Source organism: Phalangium opilio, unplaced genomic scaffold, assembly GCF_054372755.1.
Source record: "Phalangium opilio isolate 3A_F unplaced genomic scaffold, DU_Popi_V2 ptg000041l_1, whole genome shotgun sequence".
NCBI classification, from domain to species: domain Eukaryota; kingdom Metazoa; phylum Arthropoda; class Arachnida; order Opiliones; family Phalangiidae; genus Phalangium; species Phalangium opilio.
This window is the reverse complement of record NW_028324165.1, coordinates 4,444,671-4,458,539: the sequence shown is the minus strand read 5'-3', so window position 1 is coordinate 4,458,539 and position 13,869 is coordinate 4,444,671. Positions and strand designations below refer to the sequence as shown.

The 13,869-nt window shown below is 40.4% G+C and overlaps 1 protein-coding gene across 1 annotated transcript; it reads right to left on the bottom strand.

The window, feature by feature from the left end:
- Positions 1–2,283: 2,283 nt before the first annotated feature.
- Positions 2,284–6,848, bottom strand: LOC149679489 (uncharacterized). The gene is made up of 3 exons (XM_089835674.1): positions 6,683–6,848; positions 6,538–6,614; positions 2,284–2,695 (listed from the first exon to the last, which is right to left on the bottom strand). The coding sequence occupies exons 2-3, from the start codon at positions 6,549–6,551 to the stop codon at positions 2,284–2,286; spliced, it is 426 nt and encodes a 141-aa protein (XP_089691800.1). The 5' UTR covers positions 6,552–6,614; positions 6,683–6,848.
- Between the last annotated feature and the right edge of the window lie 7,021 nt (positions 6,849–13,869).

Genomic DNA, 13,869 nt, shown 5'->3' with positions numbered 1-13,869 from the left:
TATAAAGTTAATTTAAAACGATACGGGAAACGAGTTGTTTACAATAAACAACAAATTCAACATCCATTCTTTCAACTGTGCGGTATCCATTGTTGTCTGTACCTAGCACTCCGCTGTAAGGGCGTAGCTAGAAAGACGATATTAGACGCCATCTATGACCAGAATCTTAAACTTAACGACTATGTCGCTTTATTATATTTATCTTTACATTTAAAAAAAACATGTACACAGATATTGTTCGCAATAAAACAATTTTTTTATTTGTCTAAATATTACATTTTTTTATTAATCAATATCGCGCCATTTATTATGCCTCTTTCTCCTCTCGTTAGATGGAACCAGCGGTCCTAAGTTTTGAAGCTCGTCTTTCTTTTTCCGAGGTTTTTTCTTTTTTTTCTTGTTCTTCTGTTTAGCGGAGGCCGTCTCAAACAGGTTTTCCAAGTCCGTTAAATTGTCCCCGTTTTCCTCCGCTAAATTCTCTTGTTCATCGGCGATTTCTTCTTGAAAATTGTCGGGATTTGCATAACCGACAGCTCCTTCTTCTAGCTCTCTTTTTGGCGTAAAAAATGTGTTTTGCAAACGATTTGCAAGAACTTCGGCTTGCCGTTTCACCATATCTCCAACATAGGTCGGCCCAAATTGTTGGTAAAAATCTTCTGGTGTTGGTGTCCTCGCAGCCGTTTCGCTTTTGAAAACCTTTTGCCGAGGCTCGGTTCGTTTAGGCGTAGTAAAAGAACTGCCCGACGCGCTTGTTGTCGGTGATGACGTGGCATAGCTCGGCCATGACAATTGTTTTTTTCGCGGGGGCATTTTAGGGGTGACCGGTAATGGCGGCGTGGGGACATTAGACATTGTTTGTGTTACGACCTCAAATTTAGGTAAAGGAATTTGTTTCTCAATACTTAAATATTTCTTAAAAGCGTCTAAATATTTATATAATTTATCGTAGGCATTCAATGGCGATTTTAAAATATCCTCAATCTCTCGGTCCAAAGCAGAGTGTTCTTGGCAGCTGTTGAAGTTACTGCGCTAGCGGGCACAAGAACCATTTGTTTCATAGTTTAGCAGCTATGGCTTGGACAATTGAAGGCAAGATTGCGGCAAGCAACGTCGTAAGAAAACCACCTGATTGCTGCAACAACAGCTTTTTTTTGCTTTTCTGCGACAAGGTACTTGATCCGAGTTGTCTAATAATTTTCTTGTACTTTGCTAGCTTTTTCTTACGGTCTTTACTCAAATAAATACCTCCGCCCTTTAAATTCTTACAAATTGTCTGAATGCTCTTTAATTGAGGCGCGCTACTATTGTTTAAGAGGGTTCGCCGTTGTTTACAGCTAGTTTGACGCAAACTCTGTAAATAAGGGACAAATTTGGCAAACTTGGTCGAGGGACGCGCTACGACGAGCCGGGAGCGTTTTGCTGATCGACGTTTAACGCGTGGGGCCATTATTCAAATGACAATTAAATTTAATCGACATAGACATACATAGGTGATTCGTGAGGTAGAACTCGCGACCTTAATCGTAAATTTTCCGGAGTTTCTTGTTTTAAATCAATTAACAAATAGCTATAGGGTTCTTTAGTGGCTAGTCTGTACGCCTCCGTAATACGCTTCGGGTTATCTGGACTTATTTGTTGCGCTAAATATCTAATAGAGGCGACATCTCGAGGATTTTTCATTATTATAAAATAGGAAGAGTTTTGAGAAATTATCCGCGATTGGCTACCCTTGGGAAACAGTTGTTGAGTAATAATAATAACCGTATACCCTAAATGATGCGACGTCACGCACACTAAATCGGCAATATGAGCTTGTTTAAATAATTGGCTAGCTAAGTCGTCTAGTATCAAGTAGGAGTCGCGATTCATTTCCCAAAAGTCCGGATCCGCCGTTGGCAAGCCTTGAATAAATTGAATTCCCGGAATCAATTGTTTCAATTTTTCGTAGTTTGGCTGCCAGGCGGCGTAACAATAAATAACCTTTTTATGCGGTGGGTCAAACATAAGCTGATGATTTTGCAATAAGTTACTTAAAAGAAAACTTTTCCCCGCTTGCGTTGGCCCCACGATTAGAAACTGGGCGGGTGTTTGGAACTTTAAAGAATGCGAGACTGACTCGGTTGGATTCATCTTGATTAATAAACATTTTTATTTTAATTAACAGTTTATATATATATATAATCAAAAATACAATTAACCCAAAACCCAAAGACCCTTAATAAACACAAATTAGAAAATATTTAAACAATATAAACGAAACCCTTTTACCCAAAAAAAAATCCCCTATGAAGTAATTGTTTTTTTAAAAAGTTTCTCTTCTAATTCCAGACAACGCTGGCGGAAGCGTTGGGCGTTGAGGAGGTTAAAGTTGACGCGAGACTCGGAGGGTAGTTGGTACACACGCACTACAGAAGAAAACACGACGGATTTATGCGCACGCGCACTTTTTCGTTTCCCGACCGCTCGTTGTTGGTGGCTGGGCATGTTTGGATTAGAGGCTCGCAAACATCCTCGCCCTCGCTGGTCGGGAAGTCCGGAACCCCCTGACGCAGTGGTTTGTTGTTGCACGGTTTCTTGGAAACCATCGGACACGATGGACTGTGCTTCCGATGTTCCCTCGATGGATGGTCCGTGCAACGCCACTGGTACAAGGCGATGCCGCAAAAGGCGCAGCGCGTCGTCTGTGTTTCTACATCTGCAAGATAGAAACCGTCTTTGGCCAGGGCTTCGATAGGAACGCAAGATTCCCACAAGCCCTCAAAAGTATGTCTTCGCCTAGCCTCGTAATTCATGCGAAAGAGATGTTGAAGCGGGTGTTGGCTCTTTGAAACCGTAGGGTCGACTGGTTGTCAAATCGGCGTTCAACAATCTCTTATTCGAGGTTTGGCGAAATCTTTTGGTGATTTTAACGGCCTCTAGCTGCAGCTTGTATTTATCCCGTTTAAAATTAAAAGGGACATTGACTGTAACTTCCTTTTCCGGATTCATCGCTACACTTTCAAAGGTTTCAAAGTCAAGTTTTTCAAGATTTTCTCGATTTAACGTCAACCCTTTAATTTTCTTGACTTCTTTTCCTTTGCTAGTGCGAAACGAGTAACTTTTGGCACCGGTACTACAAAAGGAAGTTATATAATCACCGCCGAGTTCGTCCGCCCAGCAACCAATATGATTGCCAGTTGGAATGTCAAACTTTCCCGGTAGATGGCGGTAGATTATCGAGTCGGTGTCACAATACAAGGCTGCGCGGTCTAATTGAAGCAGCATCTTGTTCAATTCGAGTCGCCCGTAGTAAGAAACAAAGCTCCCCACAATGGCCGACCCCAGTTTGTAGTCTAGAATGTAATCGCTTTTGGCTTTGTACGATAAGAGAGCGATCGACTCCGTAACTGGCCGTAAGTCGACTAATTCCAGAGTGTAATCGCTCGCGTATCGTATCAATTCGTAATAATTGTTGATAAAGATGCTGCGAATCTTTCCCGTATTTAACGCCATGCGACCCCAAAGAGAATTTAAATTAATTTTAGCGATATTACGCAGGGAAGGATTTGATTGAATATCCGCCACTGTCAGAGAAAGCTTTTCATTCTTGTTTATGTCAGCGATATACGCCTCTTTTTGCAGAGGCGTTTGCGCGTGAGCGGGAAATCCGGAATTCTTCACTTTCAAGGCGATAAAATCAGTCATGTACTGGGCAAAGAAATATTCCGTTTTTGGATAATGGTACACCTCGAATATATCGAGGAGTTTATAACCATGTTCCATAGCGGCATAGACTTCGACCGTTGGCCAGACTGATTCGAAAGCCCGTTCATTAACAGTGTGATCGCAGATTTCCGCTCGCAATTCTAGGCACGTGCGACAGAGGGCGTAGGCTAATTTACCACCGCTGCGAAAGGGAATTAAGGGGATGTGGAGATCTTGAGGGGGCAGCAAACGACAACTCATAACGCCAAAATACCACCCTGGCGATTTGTCAAAATCTCTGTTATAGATTATGGGGTGGCCGCTAGGGTACGGACAATCGCGACAAACTTTCGGGTACAAAGAAATAATATCCTTGTAGAAAATTTTCTCCTCACCTTGCACGTGGCAGTTAAGAACAAAATTTTCCGTTCGTCCCCCATAGAGAGCGCTACGGGCTGATATTTGAGGTCGAAAAGTTAAACTTTTGCAGAAAGCCTTTGCTTCGGCGTTTTCTTTTAAAAGCTTAGCAAATTGACACTCAAAGATCGAGGTATATTCATACCCGACCATCTTCTCTTTAATAAACAGCTCTCTATCTAGAGTCCGTTCGTACAGAAATCTGTTGCTGGCTTTGAGTTGGGTATTGTAGGCATTAAGTTTTTGACATGGACAACCGTGAAAGTAGCAACCGTGGAAATCGTAGATTTTGGGCGGAGTTTCGCTATAGCCGTCGACTAAATAGCGCCCCACCCGATATTCACCCCCATAGCTTAAAGCCGTTCGCAATTTTATATTTTCCGTTTTCTCCACCCAAGCGAGATATTTTAAGCTAATCTGACTGTGATTAAATTTTGCGTTATAGCCGTTAGAAGGAACAATACCCATGCTGTAAGGTTTATAGTAATTGTTAAGATAAATAGTGGTTAAAGCACCCGCCAAAGTAATATTTTTTAAGCAAAAAGGGTCTAATTTTGTTAGATCTACGTAAATTTTTCTAAAAGCTTCGACGCCTTGTCTTAGGACTTTGACGTCTTGAATGCAATATTTAATAAGCTCCTCTTTGATGTTGTAAATAGATCCTTCCATTGACGCGTACCAAGCTTGAAAATCTCGATAATCATTGGCCTTCATTTGAGCTACGTTAAAGTACGAAGCTTCAGGGATGACGCCAATGTAATTAAGATTTTCTTCGGTATGAAAATCAAATGGAAAGAATCCTTTCGCCACATCGCCGAGGCTAAACATGCTGGTGAAATTACGCAGAGGTTGACTAATGTAATTAAAGCTATCGAGGAATCTAATTTGAGGTCCCTCAAGATGAATCATGAGAATTTTACTGCCGTCAAAAATAACGGCAGGGGTGACGTGTCTATGAACTAAAGCGTTAAGAATTAAGAAGTTATCAAAAGCTTTCGCGTAATGAGCTACGACTTGAGTGTTAGTAAAGCGCGGTTGGTACGTTTTACGCTTCTGTCCAGTCAAAACTACCTGCTCTACGCTAAATAAATAATTTAAAAATTGCTCGACGCAATTGGCGCCGTAAAAAATTTTGGTTTCAAAGCCAGCTTCAGTCTCTACGTCGCAAACTAGTAAAATGGGGACGTGGATATTATTTCTAAGAATAGTCTCAATGTCGTAATAAATAAACCGCGAGGCTTTCATTTTGGTTTCCAAAGGCATAACAAAATGTTCACCTGGCGGATGGACTATTTTACACTGAGAGCATTTGGGATTGCAGTCGTGATCGTCACCCATTAGTCGCCCACATTCTAAACATCGTTTTTGGCTCGCGCAGGTGCCATTAAGTAAATGAGTTTCGTAGCAGGGGCCCGGGAAAAAGTAGCGGTGGCATTCGTCGCAACGTTTTAAAGCATCCTCGTTGGTTAAATGAAAAGCTTCTCCTTGACACCGAAAACATATATAGGGTTTTGTATCCTCGGGGCATTTATGCTCTTTTAACAATTCGTATTTGTAAAAGGATTTTAAGCATAAATCGCAAGAGACACAACCGCCCATCATACCGTGCCAAGTTTTCGCGGGGTGGATATGATCGCCAATTTTTAATAAATAAATAAATTTAGGAGCTTGGGGGCCTTTGAAAAATATGGTAAAATTATTCGCAGCATCAACGATTACGATTCGATAATGGGGAGCTAAATAATTTTGAAATTTTTGAATATCTTCTAGAGTAACAAAACCCTCGGGGACGCCGGCTTTCCTGTGCAAGATTTTCGCAATATTACCTTGAAGGTCGCTATTGCGTCTCAGTTTGTCAAAATTGTTCCGGTTAAAGGGCTGACCTTGCTTTTTTTGTCGATAAAAATTGCGATCGGCCAGCTCTTTACCCAAAACTAAACTCCGAACAAAACAAAGGTTATCATTATTCTCCATAAAAATAAATTGGTTATTTTGTTTAACGAAATAATCCAAATTAACCAAAGTTCTATTTTTTATGGACTTATAATAAACTCCTATATTCGCGTCGAGGTTTAAAAAAATAATGTCAAACTGAAAATCTTCCCCATTAAAGACAAAGTCCCGACTAGATTGCGTTACTCTATAGATGGTTCGCATGATTCGCTTACTGGTGAATTTGTCAATTTTTATAAATTTAATATTAACGGGAGTCGTCAATCCGGGGGAGCTTAAAACAAATCGAACCCGATTATACCCGGGATTCTCGGTTACTAATTTACGTATAACTTCGTCGAGAATTTTTCGAAAAATTCGAAAAAAATCTCGCGTTGGAATGTCATTCAAATTTTTAAAAGCTATACGCAAATCGATTTGTTTACAATGCCACTTGCGACTCGTTTTGTCAATCTGCCGCTCAATTGTGTAGTACCGGTTTACCTGTGCGTGTTCATCTCTGTCGCTACCCTCCGAGTCACTCCCGCTGCTGCCGCTGCTCGAACTCATTTTTTGAATCTCTATCAGAAATAAAAAAAAATTGGAACAAAATTTTGGTTTGTAAATTTATTGTTAATAAGATACGTACTTTGCTAGGCGGCTGCTGAGCGGCTTCTGCGTCGTTCTTCACGTCGTCCACCAAGCGATGGAAAGCGTTAAGAAGTTTGATGGCGTCTTTGTTTTTAGCGTCAACGACTCTTTTTAGCCGCTTATGTCTACACTCCCACAGTTTGTCGGCCTGGGCGTCTTTTATATCTTTAAATTTGTAGACACTTATGTCTACAAAATAGTCCCCTTTTCGCGGGGGGATTTTAGTTTCGAAATATTGCCCGTCGCTTCTCAAGCGATAGGACCCCTCAACCCCGTTGACGCCGACAACGTGTTTCTGCAACACGTCCTGGACAAACTCCTCGTCGTCAGAATCGAGGAGGATCTCAACGGGGTCGGGTTTTACAAATTGACTCAGCGTTCGTTGACCGCTGCTGGATCCTTGTCGATTATTAGGAGAAGACGGTGGAGATTCAAACATAGATTGAGACTCTTGGTACTTGTTCATGGCTGGATCGATTGTGAGAATCCAATACCAATGCTCAAGCTTTTATACCCAAAATCTTAGACCATTTTTTTTTTAGAATACAGGCTTAGACATGGTTTTTTTTTATTAAGAGTTTAAAAAATATAATTATGTCTGATACGCTATTTTTAATTTGACCTAAAAAACATTTTTTATTGTGGAGTTGGTACTAAAGATTATAGAAGACATTAGGATATCTATCTATATAAAAAATACATCTATAGTTTAATATTAATATACATTTATTTAGATTTAAATCATGTCAAAAAAACAATTTCCGTCCCTCCCAAAGTAATTAGTTTTAACCTTCACTAATAAATTGTTTTTCTTATATAAAGCGATCTCGTGAGAATTATTCAAATTATTCGAAACACGCCTAAACAAGCTTTTGCATACGAATAATATTTGTCCCCTTAGGCATTTATCAAAGTAACTTCTTTTTAACCTTCGCTAAAGGGTTTTTTATATAACACGATCTCGTTTGAATTATTTAAAACACACCTAGACAACTTTTTTGCATACGAAAAAAAACTTAGACCTCGGAGAGATTTTGTAATTTTATACCTATATATCTAATTAACTTTTTGGCTATTTATTGAATTTTAAAAATCTTGAAAGTATTGGCTAGACACTATTAGATTTGACCTCGCTAATTTTGTATATAAGCCCCAAGTTTCAAAATGAAAGTTATCAGTTGTTTAACTTCTGTTTCTGAAACACTATCCCAAAAACTTTAAGATGTCTTTTTCGACCGCTCCTCGTTTGCCCTGCCTGCCCGTGATCAAAATCCATCCGGCAGCGCTTACTCCCCGTCGTGCCACCCCCCAGTCGGCCGGACTGGACTTATATTGTCCAGTGGATACCATAATCGACCCTCACGGTATCAAAATTGTGTCGACTGGGTTAGGCGTGATGCTGCCCGAGAACAGCTACGGCCGCCTTGTTGGCCGTAGCAGCTTAACAGCCCAAGGGCTGTTTGTTGCCGAGGGGACGATAGGTATGTTTATTAGTTATTTTATAGTGTGTAAAAGTATAATAATTCTTAACAATAATAGACGCCGACTATCGGGGACCCCTAAAAGTCGTCATCGCCAACGTCGGGGACACCGCCTACAATATTCGGCGGGGCAATAGGCTTGCCCAATTGATAGTGACACCGGTTATATTGCTAAGACCGGTGGAAACGGCGGTAAATATTTTCAAGTTTTTTAATTTAGAATTCAACTTGTAACATGTTTTTATGTTGTTTCTAGACTTTGACCCCGACGACACGCGGCAGTGGGGGGTTTGGGTCGACCGGTGTTTAATCTTTTTAAATGGTGGTGGGTTTTTTCATATAAATATTTGTTATTGTATATATTATATTGTTTGTTATTAAAAATTTTTATTTCTATATTTATTATTCTTGTCAGACTTATAATTATAGGCTTATTTTCTAACTCCACCTTAATTAGCCTATCCAATGATATTATCTCTTTACTAACGCTCCGCCTAATGTGACAAATAGGATCCAATTAAAACTGCCGCTTAACTCTCTAGTATGTTACATATAGCACGTACTAGCAATTTAAATATCATTTGTTATCATAGCCCTCGCAATATGTTGTGCCTCATTTTCTTTTTTGTTTACGGGTTAATAGTCAACGTTTTGTTAACTCTTTACGAAATTGAACGGCGAAGCAGAAAACAATTAGAAAATAAACCCAAACGTCCCTCCGCCGATTGCAACTCCGAGTCAAATAACGATACAGGGTCAACGTGAAAAAATGAACTCTTTAAAACATGTTTGTTTATCCTTGCTGGTTGTTGATTATTTTGTAATATATATTCTGTATTTATTTATCACCCATATCTGTACATCTTATAAAAAGTAAAATATTTGATGTCTTAAAATCTGTGCTTTTATTAACTTTAGGCTTACAGAAAGCTGGAGTGGTTAAAGGGCAACACCCAATGCTAGCAAGCCAGGGATGACGTCAAGGTTGACTATAGTTTTAGTTTTAGTTTAAGTTAAGAAGATGATGTCATGGGGGTTGAAACTAACAGCTCGGGCTAGTCCAGACTTGTCTGAAAAGTTTGGTTTGAGTCTGTTGGATGGGGAGAGGGCGGTCATCTTGGGGTGGCGGCCATCTTGGATTCATGCGTATTTGTATAGCTATCACTACTACTATCTGCCACTAGAAGGCGAATTTACAAGTATTTTTAAACTTTCTCCCTCTGCCATCCGTCCTTCAGTATTGGTTCGTCCATGGTGGACCTGTGTTTGGAAAGTAAATTCGTCTCGACTCGGAGAGGTTTATTTTGGTTTCCCAACTTGTTTACCTCTCCGTGTGACGTAGTCCAGGAGAGGTTCTGTAACGGCCGTCTCTGTGTGTCTGTCTGTCCGTTGTTACAACCACGTGACCGCGCTCGCAGTTTGCGTATCGGAGCAAACGTGTTTCCAATTTCCGGACCGCAATGACAGTTCACAAAAATTTGGAAAATTGTATTTCTCTCCGTTGGCTACTCTATACTTGAGTTCTCACACCACCATGTTTGGTCTTCGTCCATCCCACATGAACACCAGTCTGGTACTTTTCTGGCTTCCAACACCACCATCTTCTGTTCTTTGTCAATCCCACATTGACACCAGTCTGCACTTACACTGACGTCTAACACCACCATCCACTGGTCTTCCGTCTATTCCACATAGACACCAATCTGTATCATGGGCTTCTACTCCATTATCATCGTTTTGTTTTGGGATGTACGCGGCGATCAGCTAGGGTTACGAGAAACGTCTAGCCTCCCAAAAGGCTTTCGCAATTGCGCTTTTTACCTCTCCGAGTGACGTATGTCACGGAGAGGTTCTGTAACGATCGTGTGTGTCTGTTTGTGGGTGTGTTTGTGTGTCTGTTGTTACACCCACGTGACCGCGTTCGCAGTTTCCAAATCGGAGCAAACGTGTTCGCCATTTCCGAACTTCATTCACAGGTACGGAAATGGCTCCTCTACTTGAGTTCTCACACCACCATCTTCTGGTCTTTGTCCATTCCACACGGACACCAAACTGTACATACTAGCTTCTAATCACCACCATCTTTTAGTCTTCGTCCATCCCACATGGACACCGGTTTGTACATACTGGCTTCTAATCACCACCATCTTCTGGTCTTCGTCCAATCCACTTGGACACCAGTCTGTACATACTGGCTTCTAATCACCACCATCTTCTGGTCTTCGTCCATCCCACTTGGACACCAGTCTGTACATACTGGCTTCTAACCACCACCATCTTCTGGTCTTTGTTTTTGTCCATCCCACATGGACACCAGTCTGCACACCTGGCTTCTACTCCATCGTCATCGTTGGGTTTAAGACATTCGCGGCGATCACCTAGGGTTACGAGAAACGTCTAGCCTCCCTAGGGTGGGTTGTCCACGATAGGTTTTCGCAATTGCGGTTGTTCTTGCTTTTAGCTGTAGTTCGACACCCTTATATACTACCTATTTGAGTAAGGCAAAGCAACCGGCGTATGCTTCATTTCAAACGCCAATATTAGTCAAGTCTCTCAAGAATGTTTAATTGTTCTTTTTTAAAACGATGTAACGTTCAATAAGGCGAATAACTAACGAAGAAAATATTAAATATTAATTATATTTATTTTAATAATTAAGATAATCTTGTTTCTCAATTCAAAATTAATACGGAAAGAGTTAAAAAGCAGTCTATGTTTTTGTCTGTGTGTGTCCGTCCGTTGTTACAGTAGTGCGCTGCGTTAGAAGTTCGATTTGTTTTGATGTGTAAAGAAATCCTACAGAACCATAATATTCCCTTTATCCTTAATATAAAGTGAATATGTGGAAATATTTTTCGTAATTATGATGCATTTAGTACTTTTGTAGCTTTAAAGCTCTATTTCATTTTGATATTCCAAAGATGTTTTTTAATATTATTATTTAAAATGGATGTTTATACAGGGTGTTTCTGGAAAGTCTGGCACAAATTAACAGGCATGTTCCTTGGGTCAAAAGCAGTCCGAAAGGTCCTATGCCGTTTTGGGGTAAAGCGCTCCGTTGCGACGTTATGGGCTCTCAAAAGTAGGCCGAAAAACAAGGGGATTTTGCAGAATTATAGCACTAGTATTGTGGTTTTGACCCAATTGTTTTCGATTATTGAGCATAAGGCAATGATCGAAAAAAGTTCAAACCTAGTGGAAGACCGTGAACGTGTTAAACGGCCAAAAGCGTTAATCCCTTTGTTTTCATTAATGATTGTAATTAAAGGTAAGGAAAGTAGCTCATATATCGGTTACTTGTTTGTTCAGATGTACTGGTAAATGACCAGTCTTTTATTCTTTATTTCAATTAGACACATTACTTTTACAATAACTCGAATGAACCCCTTAACCTTTAAAATAATTCGAATGAACCCCTTAAGTTTTACAATAATTCGAATGAACCCCTTAAATTTTACAATAAATCGAATCGAACCCATTAATTTTAAAATAATTCGATTCGAACCCATTAATTTTACAATAATTCGATTCGAACCCATTAATTTTACAATAATTCGTATCGAACCCATTACATTTACAATAATTCGAATTGAACCCATTACATTTACAATAATTCGAATCGAACCCCGTAACATTTACAATAATTCGAATGAACCCCATTAAATTAACAATAATTCAAATGAACCCCATTAATTTTACAATAATTCGAATCGAACCCCATTACTTTTACAATAATTCGAATGAAACCCAATTACATTGTTCTACAAAAATTGTTCAAAATGGGCACCATCAACGTTTAAGCTAACTTGCGCGCGTCGTTTGAAAGATTCACGAACACGCGTTCGAAGATTTCTGGCGTGTTACGGATGCTATCACATCCATCAATTATCATTTGTCGTAAGTCTTCGACATCGCGAACTTCACTTCGGTATACCAAGTCCTTGAGATGGCCCCAAAGAAAAAAATCGCATGGGTTGAGATCGGGAGATCTTGCTGGCCACGCAACAGTTCCGCCTCGACCTATCCACCTCCGGGGAAACGCGACATCAAGATATGCTCTAACTTGAAGACTAAAATGGGGCGGTGCGCCATCGTGCATGAACCACATTATTTGTCGCAGTCGTAACGGTACGTCCTCTAAAAGCTTCGGTAAATTGTCTCGCAGAAAGGTCAAGTACGCCTCCCCATTTAGCCTCGGTTGCATAAAAATAAGGTCCAATTAAATGATCTCCTACAATTCCGCACCAGACGTTCAAACTAAACTGAACTTGATGTTTCATGACAGTGGTCGCGTGCGGGTTTTGTTGCTTCTACTCGTGATAGTTATGTAAATGAAGTATCCCGTCACGCGAGAAATTGGCCTCGTCGGAAACTAGCAAAGTACGCGGAAAGTCTAAGTCATTTACCCGTGCCACAAACCACTGGCAGAAATCGACCCGTCTCGGATAATCAGCTTCGATTAAAGCTTGTACCTTTTGCAAATGGTATGGGTGGAACTGATGTCCTCGAAGGATTTTCCAGACGAGTACATGGTTAACGCCCAATTGCCGCCCGACGTTCCTGGTACTGGTTGTTGGATTATCTTGAAAAATTGTCAAAACGGTGTCCTCTACATCCTCGGGAACAATCGCTGCACGAGGTTCAGGTCCCGACGGTTGAAGTTTCCCGGTTTCTCTCAAGCGTCTGTCGACTGCCGTAAATGTTTGTCGATTGGGAACTTGTCGTTGAGGAAAGTGCTCCTGGTACAAGCGCCGAGCTTCCACCGCATTTCCCGAGCCAGTCCATAAGTAAGATGCATATCTGAGTACTCTGCATTTGTGAAGTAGACCATGATTAGTTCCAGATAAGCTTTTAAATGTGCAAGTACGCCATGAAGCACGTTAAGGTACACACATTTAAGCCGTCTGTAAAAAACCTACAACTTCTGACGTTGAAAACTACCCTAATGTTTAGACCAACACAGCATAATTTGTTTTTAACGTTAGAAGTTGTAGGTTTTTTACAGACGGCCTAAATGTGTGTACCTTAACGTGCTTCATGGCGTACGTGCACATTTGGAAGCTTATCTGGATCTAATCATGGTCTACTTCACGAATGCAGAGTACTCAGATATGCATCTTATTTATGGACTGGCTCGGGGAAATGCGGCGGAACTGTTGCGTGACCAGCAAGATCTCCCGATCTCAACCCATGCGATTTTTTTCTTTGGGGCCATCTCAAGGAATTGGTATACCGAAGTGAAGTTCGCGATGTCGAAGACTTACGACAAAGGATAATTGATGGATGTGATAGCATCCGTAACACGCCTGAAATCTTCGAACGTGTTCGTGAATCTTTCAAACGACGCGCGCAAGTTAGCTTAAACGTTGATGGTGCCCATTTTGAACAACTTTTGTAGAACAATGTAATTGGGTTTCATTCGAATTATTGTAAAAGTAATGAGGTTCGATTCGAATTACTGTAAAAGTAATGGGGTTCATTAGAATTATTGTAAATGTAATGGGGTTCATTCGAATTATTGTAAATGTAATGGGGTTCATTCGAATTATTGTAAATGTAATGGGTTCAATTCGAATTATTGTAAATGTAATGGGTTTGTTAGCTCGTTATTCTAACTCGTAATTAGTACCGTTGGGCGTGTAAATAATGACTATAATGAGGATAATGTAACAACGTTTATTATCGTGATCTATGCTTGTTCGTA